The sequence below is a fragment of the Glossina fuscipes genome, unplaced genomic scaffold (genome assembly GCF_014805625.2).
Source record: "Glossina fuscipes isolate IAEA_lab_2018 unplaced genomic scaffold, Yale_Gfus_2 1, whole genome shotgun sequence".
NCBI classification, from domain to species: domain Eukaryota; kingdom Metazoa; phylum Arthropoda; class Insecta; order Diptera; family Glossinidae; genus Glossina; species Glossina fuscipes.
This window is the reverse complement of record NW_023998415.1, coordinates 47,446,971-47,471,513: the sequence shown is the minus strand read 5'-3', so window position 1 is coordinate 47,471,513 and position 24,543 is coordinate 47,446,971. Positions and strand designations below refer to the sequence as shown.

The window sequence follows — 24,543 nt, the reverse complement described above, 5'->3', positions numbered from 1 at the left end:
TGGAAGGTGGTTTTATTACAATTTGGTGGGTTTGCTTATCATCATTCTCCTCTCAGCAAGGTAAGCCTTTGTTTTCTTTATGTTAACGCTGACTGCAAATACAAATACATATATACATATATATATATATAGATAAATTTTATTTTTAAATTTTATTAAAGTTTTCATAAGCAAAGTTTGGGGATTAATTGGAATAATTATTTTCTAAAGATCGTGCACCGATCATTTTATTATAGGATTTTAATAGAAAAGAGCAGGATGCAAAGAAAGAGAAGAAGTGAAAATGAAAGAGATTTTTGCATTTACTAACTAATCAGGACGTATGTATGCAATTCTTCTGCCCGCTCTATTCGCAAATCAAAAAAAAATGCAAATTTTTTTTTAATGTAAAGCTGCGACGCAAAAGCAAATAGAGAAGTCCAGTTAATATAATCTTTAATAGAAATTTTGAAGGTTAAATTTGATCAGCGTAATAATCTGAAACAATTTAATAGATGTACGTATAAATTTCTGCTGCATTTTTCATAAAATTCACCTGCATTTAAAATACGTTCGGTCGTAATATGCACTGGCATTATTTATGATCTTTTGCCATTTGTCGGCTTAGCTTATGAATGACTTCGCGGCGGAAATTTTGTGATTCCGAGATGAAATACACTCATCGACGAATTTCAACACATCTTCAACTTCTGCGAACAGCTGACCCATTAAACATGAGTGACTTAATTTTAGAAGCAATAATCGCAAGAGATCAGTTCCGTAGAATATCGTGGGATGTGGTAAAACTGCACAGACTAAGTTGGAAATCACTTGCTGGGTTGTTCGCTGCCAGAAATTTCGCAAGGTACTTCCTAACTATTTTGTAGCTTATTGCATTTTTATTCGACACCAACTTGAGCACTTTCGCAGCGCTCCATTGATGTTATCCGTCTTATTAAACTTTGGTACACGCTAAACTGCACGGCAACTAGTCAACAACAAGATATTATATCGTTCATACGTTAATATCTATGTTACCTATGCGTGAAATTGTGGGGAAATTGAACGCGTCAGGTAGGCTTTAAGAAGTAACTAAAATTTCTTTGTACACTCAATAGTTGCTATCAACCCTTAAACCATTCATTGGCACATGGCCTTATCTATCAGAAGAAAAATAAACAAAGACAAGCGTTTTCTACGGTTTAACAGGTATCGGTTAACACGCTTCCACTATGCATTATGCAATTTTCTATTTTCAAAAAAAAGATAATCCTGAATAAGCGCCCATCCGCCTTGGTATGGTATGGAAAAATATCCTTACGGCTGCTTTACACTCTCATCGGAAACTTGTTCTACAGCGAAAACGAATAAAAATTGTATTGTATATTGTATTGGAAGGCATTAGGTCGGATCGTAACGCCTATGGATTAAACATTGCTGGTAAGTGACTTTTATTATACGCAAGCTTTTCGCAAATTTGCTGCACTGGAGAGCTGAACGCTTCTGAATAACCCAGTTTTCAGGTCGATATGTCAGATATTAACCAACAAGCAACTGCCGGAACCAAACGATTGATGTGTTCACATTTAACCGTTACAAATATAGTGAATATATTAATATGGCTCTAGCCTCGTTTAAACACTACGATGGTTTCACAGTAACAACTTATCATATTTGCAAGCATACCTTTCAAATTTATATAAAGCGAGCTGCGGGAATTTATTTTTTAAAGATTCATTAAATGGTCAAAAAAAAAAAATTAATCTTTCTCTCTCTTTTTGAATATTCATAATTCTTTATGCATTGAAGGAAATTGTAGTTAATAGGTTTCAAACATGTTTAAAGAGAACAAAGTTTTAAATAAAACCACTAATGCGCTACAATTGAAATCATGGACGTTTAACGAGTATTTTCTCAAATCGATTTAAGTTCGCTGGCAGTTCGCGGCTCTAAAATGGGGGAAGACATGAAAATGTGAGTTGTGAAAAGTTTCCAGGGAAAAGCATATATATATATATATATATGTGTACATAATATATAAAATACGTCAAGTGAGAAAGCTATATTCGGCTGGAGCCGAGTCTCGTATGCCTGCCACGATGAAAATCTTTAGCGCCCTTTGCTTTTGCTTATTGTCATAAAAAATGAAACGGATGGACAGACAAGGCTTAATTAATTCAGAATTTCAAAGCTCTCTTTTGAGTGTTACATACATTATGACAAAGAAACAAAATGGGTATACGTCCATCAATGAATATTGGGTACAAAAAGAATTGTTGATGCTGGTGTTCGTGAGATCGGCTTAAATTAAGATTTTTTCATTTGAAGTTCACGACTTCAAAGGGAAAGTCCGAAAAAGCGTAATTTCGAAACGTTGCAAATGCACGATTAAACCGGTTACCACACATGTCCACTTGTACACAATCACTTACTTCCTACGAATTGATTGCAAATTCTTTTCCATGGAATGCGACTCAACTATGCACTGCAGTAATATTGCATCCTTTGCAATTTTACATTTTTATCCCTATATTTCTGATATGTAAAGCCTTTTCTTTGGCTTTTTTTTTTTTTTTTTCTTTTGCGTGAAGGTAAAAGTACGAGGATCGTAGTATTTGGGAAGGTTGTTAAGCATACTTTAAAGCATTAAAAAAAAATTTTTCTCAAAAAAGGCACACGCCTTTATTAATAAAAAATTTTTAAGTTCGCTTGTCGTGAAAGTCGTACGTGTTTCGCCAGAGAAGGCTCTTTTGAAAATACAATAAAAAGTCCGAACGAAAACATACGAATGCAAATTACTTAGGTTATGCTGCTTGTCGATTTCAAAAACTGTATGTCGAGGCGTTTAAACGCGTTTAAAGTTTTGACATGTATTATACGCGTGCGCTTTTATCATAACAAATTGTTTATTAATTTTTTTTTGATTAGTCTTCGATTTCGGGGACAATAAACTTCTCCTTCAAAGTTCACATATACCTTTTAGTTTAGCTTTTTTCGAAGATTTTATGCTACAATTTGCAGCATGTGCTGCAGCATCTGTCAATGATGGGTCGGCTTTCTTGGACCAGTTGTTTGCTTTCACCAAATACTTATTGCTGCGTACTCTATGGAAAACAATAGGCCGATATCAGCTTTTATCCTCATATTGTTGTTAATCTTTTCGAATTATAATTAATCTTTTGGTCAATCCGCCGGCAGGTAAAACATCGTGAAAAATGTAATCAGTTTTTGTGGCTTTGAAAACATTATAATGAGAAATATTTAATTTGAATGACAAAAGTTTCGTGTCATTTGTGCTTTTGAAATTTTTTGCACCGATCTGCGTTTTAAGATAAACTAATGCGGGCATACATTTCGCAACACCTACATGTACGCATAAACCAATTTAATTTGACCCTCCACTTTTCGGTTACGAGCATCTTTAACACTTCGCACCCGAACGTCGCCCGAGAGGTGCCATCACTATTTTTGATAATATTGTACGTTAGATTGTGCACGAGTTGTAAATTTTTTTTTTTTTTTTGCTTCGCGTGAGATTAGTCAGTTAGACGGTGGGCACTTGGATCATTCAGTCTGAACACTATAGCGGGAAAATGTCACTGAATCACTACAGAAATACCTGAAAGAGTACAATTCGGAAGTGGTGATAATTTTTTATTAAAACTCCTGGCGGGTAGATGAATACCCACCCATACTAAGATATGGTTCGGTTGCAAGGGGTTAAAATACATATGCCCTGAACTGCATACACAATACTACTACATACTATGTACTACAGACTGTCGATAACCATGTCAGCACTGCAAATTAAAATTTGTTCGCTTTTGTTTGGCTCTCTTAAGCAAACTCTAACTAAAGTCTTTAGAGTCTTTACGCACTCAAAACCGTAAACTTGCTCAACACTTACCCAGTTTCTGAATACTGGACGAACTCGAATCATCGCTAATACTCTTGCTTACTCTTGGTCGTATTGTCAGTTACGGGTTTCATTCTTCTAATTTCTATTAACATGGAGACATTACGCATTGTTTAAGCCGATTAGAGTTTTAAAGTAAATTTTCATTGCGCCTGACGCAAATCAAAATATCTTGGAGGCACTTCTCACGTTTCTCGAAAAGCTTGCAAAAAAACTGCTTCGGCGTCTATATGTAGTTAAAAAAACGAATTTTTCAAATAGAGATAAGTTGTCCAAGATTCGCCTTGAGATACAAATGGTTTACATACATTTATATATATACATATATATGTTTTTTGTATGCCACATGTTGCTTTTATTTTAACTCAGCATCCGCATCTGCGTTCGCAAATATCCATGCAGTCCTGCATGGAAAAAATATGTACTCATTCCTCCGTCATATCAGCACATAACTGATTTAAAAAGTAAATGTCCGCTTGCTTCGTCAACGCAAATCGAAACAATGGTTTAATGCAATTAAAAGAAAACATAGCAAACACTAAACAAACGGTGTATAGAACATTGGTAACAACACCAACATAAATAAAATGAACGCTTCTATCACATCAATATGATATTTTGTTACGGTATATGCAACTATTGCATGATGATTATAACATATATGTGTGCTGTTTATACAAGCCATTTATAGAAGCATACTTGGGACAGCACTCTCACACAGCACGGTACATACGCTGCTTGTTTAGTACATTTTTATACCCATCATCGAAGCATGAGAGGTATGCTCATTTTGTCCAGACGTTTGCAGCGCCCAAAAGGAAGATTCAGAGACCCTACAAAGTATGTATATTCCTGATTAACATCAAATTCGGACACGATTAAGCCTGACCGTCCGTCCCTTTCTGTAATGCCTTTCGTAAGCATTCTCCCGAACGCTGTCGACTTCAAATTTAGATAAACGTTGGATCTTCCTGCACCCACGTTGGCATTGAAAATAAGACAAATCAGTCAAAGCACACGCCTACAGTACTGCGTAAACTGATTTGTTCAAAAGGAATAAAAACTTGGTGTTTTGACCATTACTCATAAGCAGCAGAAATTAAAGGTACAAAATTTCGCCTTATATCATATGGGTGGCGTAGTACCTGCAGAACAATGGAAAAAATTGACCACGCCTGCCCACTATTATAGTGTATCAAAATTTAAATATTTTTTAATGGCTTTAAAATGCGCAAAAGCAAACTTCAAAACCCTCATAAGGTATATAAATTCTTGACTATTTTCAATTTCGATATGCACCTGAACATGGCCGTCCATGCATCTGTCCATCTGTCCGTCCGCCTAACTCTTTAGTATTAGTGGCAAACATTCTCTCGTTCACAACGAGCAATATATGGCTTAAAAATTTGCGAAAGAGTTTGAAAATAACCTAAACTAGTTAAAGGACACGCCTGCAATACGCATACGCCTATGCAATAAAAACTGTGAACAGCTTTGCCTTCCGCGCAACACAAGCACTGTATAAATTTTCACCTGTATTCTGAAAGAAGAAAGAACCAGCCGTACCCACCCAATATTATAGAGTATAGAGTAATAGATTCAGTCGAGGTTGAATATAATTTTCTTACTTGTTTTTATCAACAACTATTAATTGCGAATTTCGTTCTAAAGTTTTCTCTTTTCCAATTTGAAGTTTTTTTGAGAATTCGATTACAGCATTGCTCAAATGAAAAGAAGAGTGAAGCGCATCATCACAGACTTGACACTTGAACGCATTCAGCATTAATTAAGTATTAAAACCTTAAACACGTTACAAACTCTTTGTTTCTCTGCACAAATTATATACAATTCCTTTTTTTAATCTGGTGATGTTGGGTCGTAAACTAATGTTAGAATAGTTTTTTAATATGTATATGAAACGAAGCAATACGATAAAGTTGTTCATGATAAAAACGAGATTTCAAATCGATTTAATCGTCTCCGTTCGCATCTATAAATATACGAAAGCACGCATTGACGACTGCTGCAAGTTCTTCGTTTAAAACCGAACAATTTCTACTCATTTGCAAAGGACAGGGAACAATTTGAATATGAATGTCTGGGCGACTGTCTTGATAAGCTCGACAAGTACTCTCACAATTCAAGATCGCTTTTATTTAATTTGTTCAGTTTCGCAAAAACGATTCATTGAAAAATTATCATATAAACCAGACTTTGTCTGATTTCAAAAATTCTCATATTTTAAGGTGTTTTGATACAGTAGTTATTTAACTATATCTATATATATATATATATTAAAAAATTTATATTTTTATAAAAAAAATTTATATATATATATATATATATATTAAAAAATTTGCAGCGAATGGCCTAATTTTTGTTTATCGCCCTCCCCTCTAACAATTCCTATGAGAGGTTAACGTTTACGTAGCAAGAAGGTCTAATCGCTAATAATTTACAGTGAAAATTAGCCAAGACAATCATGCAACATGCAAAACTAACTGAGTCATGCTTACAAAACTTTGAGGAATTTTTTTGAACTCTAGCCGTTAATGTGCTACATGTTTATATAGCAAAATGATCTAATTTTCATTTATCTGATATAACTTTGACTAGAATTGGCCAGTAATAGTAATTTGAGAGAAATATTAAACGGGGAAAAATTTGCATAGAACAAGTTTACTTTCTATACCATAGCACATGTAACGATGATGCAAACATGATGATGAAAAGTAAACGTTTAAATAAAAATTTAAATATGAAATTCGCTTTTCTAAGATACAATCCGTATCACTGGAACGTGGATATTATGTTCAAGAGAAATGCATTTCAAAATTATTTTATTTTATGATTATATTCCTTAAATGTAGGATTATTCACAATTTAGTTCGGCAATACTTTCTGACTGTGTCAACTTAAATATTCTTTTTTCACTAACTACTCTCCCTTCCACAAATATTCTATTTATATACATTTTTACAAGCATACAAGCATTATTATACCCAAATTCATGGCTTCATTTCTAATCCCTGTCCGCTTTTCCGCTAATCGTTCTCATTGGCCGGCAGCTGCATGAAGCGCCGCAAATGTACATTTGGCTTTTCCCTCTTTAGAGAATTTATTATTTGGGAAAATTACTTAGCTGGAATGAACTCGATTTGGGATTTCCGTAACAATATATAATTTTGGCAAATTTTCTAAAGAAAATAAATAAAGAAATGCATAAAGTGGAGTGGTATACGGCACATCATATTTGACTGAACGAAGGCCGTTTGTACATCGGCCAATAAGTCCCGACGTTGTGTAAGGAACACATTTTTGTTGTAAAATATGTTTATGTTCATCCATGCCATTTATGCGAGTTTTTACAATAGATTATCGAGGCCGTCAAAATATGAATCAATTTTCGCGATGCAAGTCTTTCACATACTGACAGTGTGAACGCCTTGCGATGCTACTTGCATGTTCTCCATTGTGAGTAAACTAGGTGCTGCTTAGGAAACCAAATCTTTTGATGGTTTTATTTTTTGATTTCTAAGAAGACTTTTTGAATGCAATTGGCGTAATGGGCCCATTCGGGCCGACACAGTATTCCCCATTGTCGGCATCCATACGATCTTAAGTTAAATGTGCAAACCATCTATCAATTGTGATTTTCAACGGAGAAGGCTTGTCATAGTATTTGTCAAGCGAATGCTAAGCTTGTTAGCTATATTTGCATCAATAAAAAGCAATGCTGAAACGGCAAACGAAACGTCGCACGTTTTCATTGTTCTGCAAATACCTAAAGTAGCTTTACCAGCAAACAAATAATTGAAATGACATGAAATTTTAATAGGTGTTATGTTAGGGGTTGACATTTTTTAAAAATAGTATGACTCTTAGCTTCTATACCTTAGTCGCTGAAATTATTTGTCGATCTATTATATGTATATCTACTTTATGCAATCGACGCGCTCTACATTTGAAGCCTCAAATAGTTCAATTTGTCCGCACATTGCAATACTATAAAATGATTGTGTGTGTCTTCACTACCGACTTAACTGTACAGCTATTAAATATGTAATATGTTAAAGTATTTTTTGCTTTGCGGCGCAATGACGCATTTTTAATAACATTCGGACCTTATTCGGGCCAACATTACCGCTCCATAAAGGCATATGCACGTTAAGGTTATGTTTCAATGTTACAAAATAATTAACAAACTTAAAATGCCATCATCTTAGATAAGAAGTTGAGAGAAATACAAGAGTCAACAAAAAAAATTCATGACAACTAATTTAAGAGAACTTTGCCGTAGGCAAACAAAACACTTTTCTTCGAACGCTAAATGTCGCATATATTAGCGCTCATCGAAAACGTCAGAGAGAGAGAGAGAGAGAGAGAGAGAGAGAGAGATAAACAATTAAGAGATATAGGGAGAAATACTTTAGAGCACATTGTTCGAAACTATTCATCTATACGTGTTTCGGATTTACAAGGAGGTTATCAGTCAAACGACAAACAAAGCACTCACTCACACAAAGCGAAACAACACAAACTAAATCAAACAGAAAATATTTTTCTTACAGAAATAATCAAAATCTCTTTCAGTTTACTTTAGCGTCCAGCGTGTAGATAATAATACTGTACGTGCGTGTGTGTGTTTGTCTATACTATTTTATTATTTTTAAAATTAGAAACAGACAAAAAACACTCTTGAATTAATTTATATTTGAATTAATTTACGTTCGATATAAAATTAAAATAACAACAAAAAAAAATAAAAAACAAAAAAAAAATGCCTTTAACAAAACAACAAAAACATCGTTTGATAATAATATCGGCTGTGATAATATCATTATTTCTAATCACTGCATCCATATACATGCATATACGACAAAAGCCTCACTTAGGACGAATGCGGCACGATAATGGCCGCTCCATGACAAATCAAAATACTGGTATGTACATATATATTTGTACATTGATATGCATTTATGTTTTATTTAAAATATTAATTTTTACATATTCTTTCTGGATCATTAATATTGACCGCGCCTCATGAAGACAAACTGTACAAATCCGTGAAATCAACAGCAAATACCGATCGGCAACACTTCCAAATGCTTACACGACAATGTTTACACTGCTTGTGTGCAATGATAACCGGTTGTCAAGCAGATGGTTGTGATACCAACTTACCATGTAATTTATATCAAATATCGAAATCATATTGGATCGAGGCTGGGCGACCGCAAGTTAATGATCAAAACCACAAAACATATTATAATGATTACGATGAAACTGACAAAGACATAAATGGTACAAAAAGAAGTAAAAAAGAAAGTGATTGTATTCGGCATAAGACAAGCCTTTCGATGATACCTCTTAGGAAATGAAATGATATGAAATGAAATGAATTTTTTTAATATGGAGTATATTACGTATAGAAATTCATAGGTGTGGATTGATTCATTTAAGCAAACAATGAAATAATGAAATTCGCATAACCGTAAAGAATGCATTATTTTGCCCCCTACGAAGGAAGGGCGGCAGCATATGGATGTGTTAGTTATGTCCGTCCGTGTTTCCCATTGCTGCAATTCTCTCTCTTACATGAATTTGCAACGTGATATTTGAAACTTTCAATTTAGTTTGAAAAAAAGCCTTACCTTGGAGAACGGTCCTCATATGCAAAGTAAAAAATTAATAGAATATATACAACTTTATATATAGATATATATATATATATATGTATACCTCTCTTATATTTATTCTCTTTTAGAGCTGAAACGCTTCAAGTTTAAAAAAATTGATATAACAAGAAAAAACTAAATTAAGACTGAAGCTAATCGTGTTTCGTGTGATACTATTATTATTATTATTATTTAGCCAATGAATGAAATCGCTCTAGCATCTAAAGGCTTACGGTTTTATTAAAAACTCTACCGCACTGAAAATTTGAACCCACGACCACTGAGGAAGATAGAAAGTTTGCAATATAATGATTAATAAATTGCATGCCGATATTCTGTTCGAAATTTTGTGATAGAAATATTAATAGGTTTTACGATACCGATCCCCTCTTTAATAGATTCACAATTAATCAAAAAGGCTTCGCGAATGTTCAAATAATGTAAACTCTTTTATATTGAGGGAATAACGCTTCATTAAACATGTATATAGAACAAATCTTCATATCGTTCAGTCCGCAATATATAGTATTATTCATATCGATTTATCGATTTCGAAATCGATAGTCGCATATCTGAATCCAGTAATGCCCATAGCCATATGAAAAGACCTTAAAGCGTATTATCTTATTTGAGTATCTGAAAATATTCCTTTGTATTTGATTCTATTGGTATTCCGATGCTTTAAGCACCGAGATTCTTTTTCTGCATTACTTTAGGCGACATCTTAAGCTGAAGATAATTCTGATCAATGCGAATAACTTTGCGAATTGACTTTGTCATGCCTGTTGGTCTGCTTACGTCCGTCCGTCCGTTCATACACATCACGATTACAATCTCAGATATCTGTCTACCAGAACAAAATTTATCTCAAACGTGTTCTTATGACTCTCCCCCAATTAATTTATGTGAATATTATATCTAGTTAGCATAACACGATCGAATATGCCCCCAAGCGTACGCGAGCTAATGATGGCAGCGATGATAAAAAGAGTCGGCTGAAACCGAATATCACTTTTTGTTTGTAAATTTATTTATTATTTTTTTTGTTTTTCTATGTTTTTTTTTTTTTTTTCCTTTGTTTTTTCTTCTTTTAGAATTTGTGACTTGTGCTCGGAATCGCATCTGTTCAGAGCAGACTATAAACAGTTATATGCAGAGATATTCCAGGGACTGCAATCAAGATGGTATCATTGATTGTCAAGACTATATTGCACTGCAAATGCTAGGCCAAAATGATTGTATGCGACAGCAAATGTCAGCCACACACATTAGCCTTATGAATGAGTGCTTAAAACAACATTTGCAGAAATAAAACAATAGAAAAAGACTAAAATGTTGTACATTTTAGAAACTTTAGAAAATGTCTTCTTTTTTTTATTATTATTATTATAAATAATTTTACTAAGAAGATAAAACAATATTCACATAAAGCCATCCATTAGTTCGTATTTGTAAAGCAAAAAGAGAAAAGAAACATTTGTTGTCTTTGTTTATCATCATTTTGCTTTTTTAACTTAAAAAATTACATTTCATTAAAACGATCTACGCAAACAATTGCAAACTGTCAAAGTCGCTTTGGATAACACATTTTACTTCAAAAAAAGCCAATAAACTTTTTATGCGTAAAATAATTATTTGCAAAATTTATTTCAATTTGCTGTTGAGCGACATCTTTTTAATAAATACTCCGCTGAGCTACCACTATAATGATGATGACAATAATGTTTAAGTGCCACTGTTGTGACAAATGTTAATAACACGATAAAACGACGTAAAAGAAGCATGGGAAAACCGAATAATATTCGTGTTAAATGTCACATCTTGTATCGTCCGTCAAATTGTTGAAACTTGGAAGAAAAAAAAGACAAAAAGGGAGGATAAAAATCGAATAAGAAAATTGTATTCACATTGAGACGTATCTTTGATGCTCTCAACTCAAAGCTGTTCATTAAAATTTTCAAAAAAATAAATAAAAAAATTTACTTACTGCATACCAACTTTGTTGTCCTCTTTAGGTTTAGGTGTAAAAATGAATTCACTTTACCTAGAAAGCATGTTTCTAATTCCCTTCAACGCGGACCGAACCTTTCTCTACTCATCCTGCTGCCTTATATACGATACTCAATTACAGATTACAGAGCCAAGATCCAATCATATGTACATATATATATATATATATATTTGACTTTAGTAATAAAGTAATATTTAACAAACCTTTGCATCAAATGTGAAAATTGATGTATATGGGTTCATATAAGCAAAGCAGATTGCATAAGTATCGTTCTGAGTATGGAAATATCAATTATTATCAATCCTGAAATTATATTTTCAGACGAGGAGAAAATTGTTAATTTTCTGAAGCTTGTGGGCGGCTAACCCAATGATAGCGCGCAGAGATATAAGCAAGCACACCTAAGTAAACCAATTCAATCTCTTCAAGTTACATACTTACCTATTTCTATATCCAAAACATCTCTTATGGTTTATAGAAATAAAAATGGAAAAAACCTGATTAATTTTAATTAATATAACGCAAGTAAAAAGATTAATAAACAGTTAATATATTTTAATTCATGTAATGACTTTTCAAAAGAAAATATGTGCCGATCTGAACAATTTTCAAAAGTGTACGTCTTGGGGCCAAAACATGTCATTTCATCGAAATATTTCAAAAATTTCGACCTATAGGTTGGACATAAGAACGGACGGACGGACGGACAGACAGACAGACAGACAAACAGACTTAGGTACAACAAAGGTAGGTTTATCTAAAGCCCTTCTTGGTGTTATTCTTGCGCATTGACCCAAACTGAATATGCCTTCAATATGCCACAAGTGGTGTAAGAAATAAAATTCTAACTCTCGTATACATATTCCCGTTTCTAATGAGTGTACGAAAATCGATTCAAGGCGAATAATTGTGTTACGCTTGTACACAGGGTAAGAGCTTACGTAACCAGGGATTGGACTGAGATACTGACTCAATACCTTATTGACATATATTCCTTTGCGCATTAAACACATAGTTCAAGAACAAGTTTAATATTAGAAATTTCGGAGTTTCGTACCTTGCTTAATAATACTAAAGGTTTCGAAGTCGAAAAAATCCATATTAAGTTGGGAAACGAATTTAAAAATCTGATACATTTGTCACACTAATAACGTTTTACATAAATTTAAGCTAATTTCATGTCAATCACTAGTAATTTCATTTTCGAATTCTAATTAGCTTGGATACGTTCATATATGCTATAAGTTACGAGCCAATCTGCCCTATTTCTAAACTTCATTTCATTTGAATTTCTTCTAATATTGTTACGATCCTTTGACCTCCACGAAATGCATTAACAAAATTTAATTCTCAAAATAAGGAAAAATCGATGAAAGCCAAGTATTAAGATGAGATGAAAATATCTTGGATCGAATAGTTTTTTAGGTGGCTTTAAGCAAATAACTATTATGTTTAGCCAAAGGCAGACTTAAATTTCTGCCACGCTTGATTACATCGAAGCGTTTACTTGCAGATTAATTAATTGTTCTAAACCTACATATTCCCGGGAGTTTTGAAACACTAATGAAAATCCTTTTCATACTAGTGCTGTGTGCAACTAAGCAGAAATTTAAGCTGTACATCATTACACCTTTCATCTCGAAATATGGTTACGGTTTGCCGTTATGGAAAACAGCCTCAACACACTGTTAATAACGTCAAATACGTAGAGCAAAACTACTATTTCAGGTATAACATAAAACTTTTCCATTTCGTTTTTATAACATCGAAAATTATGCATTAAACGCACGCGTACCATAAAATACATAAATATTCGATAATTTGTATTAGTGTGCTACCAACGGTGCTTTTCCCGATTTGCATCGGTATTTGTTTATGCTTCTATCTAGTTTTTCATGTAAACGATGTAGCCTAGCCATGTAGAGCTTGCCTTGGTTGTTCTGTTTGCATATGTGTTGTTTTAACACAAGTGTTTTTTTGCGAAAAGTTAAAATATAGTCAAGAAGACGTTCCTAAGAGAAAAACAAACAAAATAAACAAAAAAAAAAGATGTATTCGGTTTTGATCGAATCTTTTATACCCATCAAGGTTAACTTGAAAAAGGTTTAAAAAATGGAACTTTTCTACATTTATGTGCACGGGGTATGCGTTGAAACAAAAAATCACGGAAATCAAAGGTGTTCACGGGTTTTATTGCATAGGCGTATCCTTTGACCGGTTCAGGTTCTTTTCAAATTCTTGTGCAAATATTTGTAAGCTATATCTTCATTTTGACGAACGAGAAAATATTTACCCCAGATATTTTGCGGGTGAGCAGTCGGACACGCGGACATGCATTGATGCATTTCGAATTTGAATTGCATTTTTGAAATTTGTTTTCGTGTATTATAAAATTTTTGAAAAAAAAACTTAATTTTGATATACTGTAATATAGGAAAGGCATGGTCAATTTTTGCCTACAATTTTTAACTACAGTTTAACTACAGTACCACTCATAGAATACGTTTTCAAATTTTTATAGATTTATCTGCTGTAAGTTATTATGAATAATGAGCAAAAAACAATTTTTTATTTCTTTTTGTTCTCAGCTTACGTGGACGTCTACTGTAGACGTCTCCTTCGACCGATTTAAAACGTTTTAAATGCCGACTTGCGTGCGAGAACTTTCGCTGTTTTTGCCAAATTTAAAGGTAATCATTTAATTTTTACGGAAATGAGGAGAATTTCACAGGCGGACTGGCGGACAGGCGGACATACTTAAACCGATTCAGAGTTTGCCGTTAATCAGGAACGTATATGCTTTTTGCATATACGCTCCTGAAGCGTCCTTTTAGCCCCTGCAAACGCTTTAACAAAATGAATATACCTTTCACCCTTCGCTCGTGGGCATAAAAATCAATTCTTAGACCACCACGCCTAACCGAAACCTCTCAACTTGTGTATGCTAACATATTATACGTATGCTGGAATCATTATTTACACAGGAGCATACAATATTGGTCGGTTGGTCGGTTGGTCGGTGTGTTAACTCCTTGCATCGGTCATTTACTTTCCCTAGATAATGAAATACCAGGTTTTTCTTATGCAAGTACAATGCATACTGAGAACTGAATGCATACTGAGAACTACAAATGCGAAACAGAGAAAAGGAAATTTATGCAAATTAAAATATATATAGAAATGTTACTGAGAGAAAATCAATCAATTTACATAGGGTATGTGTTACGCTTATGGGAGGCAACACAAGCATAAATTGTTTTTCTCATGATCAGTGTGAATGATTCATAACGAGTACGAGTAATGTTGTGGGCATAAATATTCCATAAAACGTTGTTGACAAATCAAATGAAGATGTGGGGAGAATAAGGAAAAATTGTTTTAACTCGAATTTATTTTTAGTCTTAAAGAAACGCTGGTTATTTATGTGTGTTCCTCCATTTTTTCAAATTTGTTTTTTGCGTTTTTTTTTTTTATGATTTTTGTAGTAAGTTTTTGCTTTTTTGGCATAAAATAAAATGAGAACAACAATGTTATGAAGATCTCTCAAGAATAAATGCGAAGAGCGCCAGCTTATTGCAATGGCATAATCCTTATTAGGAAACACTCACTTCAAACTTCAATACATACTCTCTTCACCACATACGTACTTAAGTTCCATTAACAAAACGCATGTAACTCAAATAAATACGAATGTATTTATTATGTTCTACGATAAACTTCGTAGTTTGCTGTAGTTTTGTGAGACGGAGACTTTTGCGCGCAATTCTATACAAAACTATTAAAAAGCACAAAATACTTTGTTTGTCTTAATCAAATCATTTTGAAAAGCGCTCAATTAACATTCGATATAATTCTTATGCTAATATCGTTTATTCCATATTCAGGATGTGGTTCACGATGCGTATAAATTTTGCAAATCACGCTCTAATAAATTAACCACTCATAAAGCCGATGAAAGTTTTCAAAAAATTGATGAAAACTGGCACATCTTCACTTGTGAGCCACGCTACGGACCAGAACATTAACGTAAAAACATTTTGTGGTTATTGTATTAAGAGCACGAATAGAAGCGTGACATTTGGCCATCACTTGAGTTAATAATGAAAAACTTCTCCGAATCGTTATTGAAACAAATGCACTGCGTTTTATCGAAATTAGAAGGACACCATTCACCCTGACTTGCTTCAAATTGGCGAGACAATCCTACTCTCTTATACCGACAACTAATGTGACTAAAGTGCGCGTGCCAAAGTGCGTCCAAAACGAATGAATAGGGAAATCATCGTTTTTCTTTACAACAATACCAAATTAGTACGTTTGGCTGTGCAGTTTCGAGACGTTCGCGGTATAGCCCCGTTCTCGGTCGCTGCCTGAATCGATTTGCAGCAAAACTGAGTTCCAAAAAGGCTAATAAAAATCGCTTTGTTCCGTTTTTTCGCCCAGAAATCCAAGAAGCTCTAAATTGATCGAAGAGTTTATCGATGGAAATAATTTGATATAAATTATAAGGAAATGCTTTCGAATTTTGACTCCAAAAAAAAAAAAAAAACGAGAGATGAGATGAATAGCTTCCTTGACTTATTATTAACGCGTAATCTAGTTCAATGCATTTTTGACGATACAATTGCTTTCTTGATTTTTCTTAATTTCAACAACAAATGTATATCCGGAATGGCAATCTCCTCATTAAGGTAGAAGAAGTAAAATCAAAAGTTTATAATTTTTTTTTTTTTTTAATATAACTAATAAGTCAGGGAAAATCCCTTATTCATGCGAAACGTTGGCGGCCAAAAAGAAGTGACGATGTTTGCCCAAACGAGTTGTGGTATTCGTATACCAGCAAGTAGTTAGTTAGTTGCTTAAATTAAACAATTTATGTGGCAATATAAACCTGTCAGCTTCATTGTTCATTTATCTGTGTAGCTTACAGATTGGTCTTCTTTTTGCCATCGCATTATACATACAGGAACAAGCATTGCGTTTCCGGCGGAACGTATGAAAATATCCACATGAACTTTTCACACTTGCAAACAAACAAACATGAATCCGTTGCACGCCTGTATATAACTTTATGTGTGCTAATAAAATGCACAAAATCTAATTTGCATCAATTTTCTGGAAACATATTATTTATGTATATAACAAAGCTTGCTTTGCTTTGAAATTAATTAAAATCTTTTCAGAGTGTTTTGAAATAACATTTTAAATGAAATTTTCCAACTGAAATATGAAGGCGTTGCAAACTTTACAACTAAACTTATATACCGATAAATCATATTTTTCCTTTCCTCTCTCTCTCGCTCTCTCTATCTATCGCTTTGAAGGCTTTATTATTTTTCTCTTCTTATAAACGATATTAAAAATTTGCAACTTTTTTTAAACATAAAAGAGCTCTTAACGACTGGTCGAACAGCAACAAAATATTCTACCTTGATATTTATTGGTGTACAAATACAAGTAAAAAGTCAGCGTATGTCCTGTATCTAACGTTATGAAAAAAAGAAACTTTTATCTCAATTCGTGTAAAAAGTTTGAGTTTTTCTTTTTATGTTTAACTGCTTATGTTTATGTAAATTTTTATGAATATAAATTTCAGATTGCGCTTAGTGTAACTTTTACTGATTAAATTTAGCAAATTTGCTACAGTTTATTAGTAGTATCAGAATTATTTATAAGCAAACATGTGTAAACTTTGTATCAATTTCTAGAAATTTCTTTTATATTTAATATCAATACAAAAGTAGAAAAGCTTCCACTTTTGTCGAAAACCTCAATTCGATACGGAAAGTCGCCTGATGCCTGATGTAATATGTGAGCATTCAATTCTTTCATAGTTCACGGTCTCTCCGCTACGCAGCGTCCAGTTAAAGAATTTCATTCAAACTTGGCTGAAATTCAAACCTACATCGGCTGTATAATGTCTTGCTCACTTAAACACCATTGCTTACTCTAGCAATGCTTTGCTTATTTTAAGAAAATTTGACCGCGGATTGACCACATATGTCAATAACGGAGCCAGCACATATGCACTCCGAACGAAACTTGCCAAACTTGGTCTTCTAAACTCAGAAAATAGAATGTGTGAGTTAAGAGGTAAAATCATGCAGGAACTCCTTAAATGTAGCAAATGAAAACGTATAATGAAGATGTGAGCAAAGTATAATTGCCAAGAAAGAAAAGCAAGAGACGCGAATTCACTGTGAAGTCCCATTATACGTGTTGCAAAAGAGAACAGCAATGCCAAACGTCTTCTGAGACTCTCGAAACAAACTACCATGGGTTTTAAAGGTGTACTCCTCCGATATTTCACACTCAACGCATAAACTCTCTCTCTCTTTCTCTTTCTCTCTCTCTCTCTCTCTCTCTCTCTTGTGAACAATTATTTTGTACACATTGTTTCGACTTCCATATAGTACCCTAAGAGGATCAAATAATTCACAAGAATGACCTGGCATGAAAGCTACTTGAAAACGGAATAAAAACGTAATTTCTCAATTCTACTAAGGTAAACCGACGTTTCCGTTGTCAAGGTAAAGCTATAGGTAATAATACGCTTTCTTATGCCGACGAAGTTATTTGTGAGTTCCACGGCTTTACGGAGAATTCAATGTGTGTTAAAGTTAAAACGAACTGTACTGTTAAATAGAACATCTAGATTGTGTGAACTAACAAAGTATTCCGTCGTGAATAATAACAAAAGAGAAAACAAGTACGAAAATTATGTATAGCTGTGACCGAATCTTTTATACCCATTACCGTTACCCCGACAAGAAACATAAAAATAAGTTTCCGCACTGCAGTATTCCGAATATTCGGATAGGCGTGGCTAATTTGTAGAATCTTTGTGGAATACACGTGAAAATATTTATTGTACGTCCATTGTATACCGTTATAAGTACCGACCAAACGCGGCCACTTACAATATCAACTTGCGCGCAAGAACCTCCAAGGCAAAGGTTTCGTGTTTAAAACAGACATTACACAGATATACAAGAAATTATTTATGCACAATTAATGAACGCATCTTTGTTATAAATTTTGAATAGATTAGCTTTCTAATGCTGCTGGGAGACTCAAAGCAAAGGATTAATTTTAGTATCATAACTAAACGAGCTTAACTAACGCTTAACGAAAAATAAAGCACAATTCAAATTTGCATTGCTCGCACGCTATCTTCAAAATCGTATCACAAGCTATTTAACAATTCAATTAATTGCTAACACATCAAATTCTAAATATTTATGTTCGAATATAATTTATTATTAACTTATAAATCAATTTTGCTTAAATATGCCCAATTATAATCCGATCCGTACGTGAACAAGCATTCGTAACGAAGCAAGTTCGAGAAATGTAACATGGTGTTTACATAAATTAACAGATGCTCGAACTTGTAAATAGTTTACGCACATTTACATACATATTTACATATGTAATTATGTGTGTATTTTTAATTTACAATTATGCAAACGCTCGTGTGGAGAATGAGCTTAGTTTTATAATTGCATTAAATTGTATTAATTTCATTCATAAAAAACGTACATTATAATATTGCCTTCAATTATTATTTGGCCCGAGCAATGGTACAGTGCAGTACGCGACATATTACATTTTATTATAATATAAAATCGATCTGCTAGAAGATATTAAAAATTGTACATTGTAGATGGCTTTAGAAGCGTTAAAAATGAACAAAAGAAGCTTCTGGACGGAGGCACGTACATAGCGATACGTCGGACAAGTTGGAACGTGCCTATATAGAAAATGCTTTAAAATAATAATCAAAAATGCGGAAATCGGTAATCAAGTATTATTTTGTCTACTCTTTACCGCTCCCCGACGGCAATTATGTTAGAAAAGCGAATAACTACATGACTATCAACGCGCATCGGTTCAGACATTCATTAATATAAAAATCAAAATTTATGAATTAATTGCTCGAAACAATTTCGCGTTGCTTTTCATTCTCTACACTCAAGAAAAATAAATAAAAAATTGAAATGACGATATACTTTAGATGGCGCGAATAATCTTCAATTTCAATTTATATAATTTTGTGTTCTTTTATACGCCTTATGCTTGATAGCTAATTATGTTTTTTATTTTTTTATGGCAGAATATTTTATGGTTATCCGTTCGTTGTCTTGTCATGTGGATCTTTTCACTTCTCATTTAACTTTCAAACAATTAAGTATCATATCGAATGGTTATTACAAATTTTCAGTGGCGTAAACAGAGAGAGTTAGTCCACTGTGCGTAGCCCACATTTCTGTCTTTGCTCGATGGTGAGCTATTCTTGGTTCGAGTCCGTGCTATGATAATTAATAATTTCGCGGTTTTAAAAGAATAACAAAATGAAATGCAACCATAAATAGAAAACGAAATCATGCTTAATCTTATGAAAAATGCAAAATGTCATGTGTTGTTACCCTTTACCTTGAATGAGAAAAATTGCAATCTACAAAATATATCATAAAAAATTTTGAAGAACACAAATAAAATTGCAGGAGGAATGGGAGGAGGAAGGGACACAGGATAGCTATAGTTGGTTTTTTTTTACTTGAATAATAATTCGTGCAAAAAGGAAAAAAAAAAAAAGAAATGGTGAAGGAGAATAACTCGGTATGTATAGAATGAATACAAATAAGTTAAATATATGCGGCAAAGTATTTTTAATAGAGTAGAGAACATTTTTATACCCATCACCTGCGAATGGCAAGTATATAATGATTTTGTCAAAACGTCTGCAACGCCTACAAGCAAACATCAGAGACCTCAGAAAGTGTGTATGTGTTTTTTGGAACATATATATATATTATATATTTGGAAGTTTCTGCTTGCAGGTTGGCATTGGCCAAATCGATCGAAGGACACCTCCACACCACCGCGTAAACTGGGAACACCACTGTTTATCAAAGGGAATGAAAAATTGGTTTTTCACGCATTACTACTAGTTCAGGAGTAGCAAATAAATGTACAGAAATTTGAATGCATATTCTATGGGCGATGCACAATTCTATGGGGTATCAAAATTGAATTATTTTTTCAATACCTTTATAACGCGCAGCAACAAGCTGCAAAAACCCTAGTATAAGAGTATAGAGATTCTTGGCCAGTTCCCCACTCTTGAATGTACCTAAACATGTCCGCTTACTGGTCTGTCCATCTGTCTCGCTGCACAACTTTATAGTATTTGTGGCAAGCATTCTCCCGTTAATGATGATATCGCTTACAAAATTGCAAAGGAATTTGGAATTGACGTAAACTTTTCAAAGGACATGCCTACAACGCCCACATGCCTCTACTACAAAAACTTTTATTTTGAAAATGGAAGAAATCAATCCGCTTCATACTATAAAGTATGAGAATTTGTTTGTTTTACTTCTCTTGTCTTTTTTTGGGGTACACGGTGATGGGTGTAAAAGATTATATGGAAACATGTGGTCGTGAATTTTGAAGACGCCAATGAAATTGAATATTTCTAATAGTTTCCAGAGTCCTTGAAGATATTTTCGAAACAAAATAAATTTAGTTAGAAAAATGCTGCGATCTTTTACTAAAGATACGCGAATTATTGAAATAAAATTCAAAATACACTGCTTTGGTAGATTCATTGTAAAATATTCACATTAATCTAATAGATGAATAGACGAGTAAAACTAAGTTGACTAAGATCAGTTGCGATGATTTCAAATACATTTTTGTTACATATTCATTAACAAGAGCTCAACAGATTTAAAGTAATATATTCAACTCTAAATTAACTGACCCCCTATCCCTCTCTCACTCTCTCTCTCTCTCTCTCTCTCGTTTTCCCTGTCCGCCTATCTATTTATCCATATTTTTTTTTTATTTTATAGCACATTGTTAACCAGCGACCCTACACTGGGGTCACAGCCATTCCGGAACAGCTTTCACACTACCTCAAGATATATCGTTATGGATTTTTGATCTTCACTATGTCATACCGGCGCATTTCTTCCATCTTTCAATGTCCATTACCGATGGCCGGTAGCTGCTTAACTGACATCTTTTTTTTTAGAGGTCTGAAAAGGCCCTTTCGCAGAAGCTCTCTACTTTCTTTGTAGTACTTTCTCTGCCCAAATGGGTGCAGTGTGCATCATTTACGCGTAGGCTACGCTACATACAAGTTTTCGGATCGATCTATCTATCCATCTATCTTCTTTTTTTTTAACGAGGTGAAGGTAACGTAACGCCAACTAGAGGCCCTGCGGCTAAATTCGCATTAGTTCGAGATGGGTCTTTACAGATTGTTAAGACTCAACATATCATTCTACCTCCGTCTCGTTCTCGCATGAAATTAGGCGTTCGGGTGTGGATTTATACCGAAGCGAGCTGTGCAAGAAACTGGCGCATTTCTTCAATCTTTGCATGTCCGTCAGCATGAACGCTAGCAAGCTAAATGGTTGTGATTTGCTGCTCACAGAGATCTGAAAATCCTAATACTCAAATAATTGTCAAAGCCGGATTTGTTCATCTATCTATATATTTATCTATTTTTCTCTCCACATTAATATTAACTCGTTTAAGCAGCTGCTGCATACATTCTTTAAAAAGAGACGAGAGCTGTTTTTTCTATACGCTATGGAAAAATCTTTATGTTACGTTAGCTTAAAAAATGGACATTTTTATCATATCGTGGAAAGCCAAATGTCAAAAGGATCGTAAAATCAAATGTTGATGGTTATATGACGATGTTGGTATTTCATATTATAGACATGCGTGTGTGTGTGCATGCGTGTATATCTATGGCTTGCTATTAACATAATTGTGGACAAGTTTTATAAAAGGAAACTATTTCATTTAAATAAAGGTAATATAATTTTTTCCTTTTTTTTTTTTTTTTTTTTTTGAAAGGTAAAAGCATTAGCACATAAAAAATGAAGTATAATAATATTCTTATAAAAAAAGTAAGAAGCAATAACAAAAAAGAAAAGAAACAGTTTAAGATGCATATCATAACAAAAAAATCTGCTATAAACAGATGAATGAGATTTAAAGGCAAATCGCTCGTTACACACAATAAGATCACAATGTTTTATGATTTAATTAAAATTTGGCGATCGGTCGATGCAAATATTTGTGCATGATTTTGGGAGAAAAGTTAAACTTCCAATTACCTTTTCATCGATTTTAGGAGCGTCGTTGTCCTTCTCGCATTTAATTTCCAAAATTAATTTGTTTATTGTAGTTTTGAATTACGAGCATTTTTTTCATTCATCTTTGACTCTGCAATAATCGAAAATAGCACAAGTTAATTAAAACCGAATACGCAAATTGTAATCAAATTTATGCCTATTCCTGGACGAAGAGGTGTAATTGTCATATCGTCGGTTACGCTTTAATTGCGGGCATGAAATGATCTAAACTTTCACAAATCTTAACAAAGCTATCTTGATTGAAGGACCAATAAAAAAATGTTGTCTTTGAAGCATTAAAATCTTAGTACAAGCTTGTCATTGCTAACATAGCTTAATACATAATATGGGTGTGTGTGCCACATTGTAAATATAACAATTTTATCGGCCGGCATCATTGTGTTTAAGTTGCATTAAGTATTTACGTTGCGTTAAGTATTACATTTTCTGTCCTGTTAGCAGTAGACTGCAGGCTTGCTCGCACATCCATACATAGTCAAAATTATGAGCTCTTTTGTTGTCAATAATGCGTATAACCGATAGCACTTGGAGATATGAAAACACAATTTATTTATTATAAAAAAAAAAATTTTATAAAATTTATTTTTAAAAATAATTAAGGATTTCCTCTCCCTTTATTTTATTCATAATGACTACTACTACTTATTCAAGTATTTTATGTTCGTTTCATTTTTATTTTGTTTTTTTTTTTTTTCTATATATTTCTTTTTTTTGATATCTCGCAAAACATCCTTTTAGCAAGAACTCTAAATTAATACTGAATCCTCTGAATCCTACCAACAGTCAGTTATATCATTTAGAAGACTATGAACACTGCTGTATGCACACGCTATTGTACTGTTAACACGATTTAAACATTTTTTTTTTTTTTTTTCGTTTTTAACTCTCTTTCGCTGTTATTGTAGCATTTTTATGTTCCGTTAATGCATCTATTTCATGTATGTTAAACAACATTCGGTAGTTTAAAGTTCGTCTCTATGTTTTATAAAATTTTTCATATCATCATCATCATCATCATCATCATCATCATCATCAATACGATTCATAAAAACATTTTTAGATGTTTTGCGGGCAAATATTTACATTTGCCTATGGCCATTACCAACTACTACTAATGTGTATCAATTTTTTCATTCCACTTACAATAGACATTAAAAATCAACGTAAGACTTATGTTCAACTTAGATCGATTTCACGCTCCATCCATTGATTACTAAGCTATTGTGTTGCATTCATAAATCATAACCTAAAGGACTGAAGTAGCTTCAAAACGAAAACAAATATTTCAGTGCACGTTTTTTAAATAACTTTTTCATATCACATAGCAAATGTTGATATGAAATTTATTATAAATATACATATATTTACCTTATATATGTTTGATTTATGTATGTATCAGCAATTTTAATTCTCTCAATAATGACCACAATATTTACAAATCCAAATCCAAAAGTGATATAAAAACATGATTATGAGAAAGGCGAAATTTTAATTCCAAAACCAAAAGTTGGATGAATTTTTCCAAAAAAAAAAAAAAAATATGAATAAATAAATAAAGCGGACAGAGTTTTTAAAACATATCTATACCTATGTTGCTTATAAAAGAATTTTAGAAAAATGTTTGGCTGATTTTGCAAAATGGCGACTTGCAACGGTACGTAATTCGAGTTCTTCTAGCTAATATAACTTTCTCACTTCACTTTAATACTAATAATAGAAACTTTTAAATAAAACAAGCAAAAACATTTCAATGGATCACGAGTTACCATTACATACCCC

General features: G+C 33.2%; 1 protein-coding gene and 1 long non-coding RNA gene across 2 annotated transcripts; one reads left to right on the top strand and one right to left on the bottom strand.

The window, feature by feature from the left end:
* Positions 1-29: 29 nt before the first annotated feature.
* LOC119645367 lies at positions 30-23,321 on the bottom strand. Its single transcript, XR_005248652.1, has 2 exons — positions 22,726-23,321; positions 30-92 (listed from the first exon to the last, which is right to left on the bottom strand). It is a non-coding gene; the product is annotated as an uncharacterized LOC119645367 (long non-coding RNA).
* On the top strand, positions 8,640-11,224 carry LOC119645366 (lysozyme 1-like). Its single transcript, XM_038045545.1, has 3 exons — positions 8,640-8,838; positions 8,945-9,199; positions 10,668-11,224. The coding sequence occupies exons 1-3, from the start codon at positions 8,676-8,678 to the stop codon at positions 10,883-10,885; spliced, it is 636 nt and encodes a 211-aa protein (XP_037901473.1). The 5' UTR covers positions 8,640-8,675; the 3' UTR covers positions 10,886-11,224.
* Positions 23,322-24,543: the final 1,222 nt, after the last annotated feature.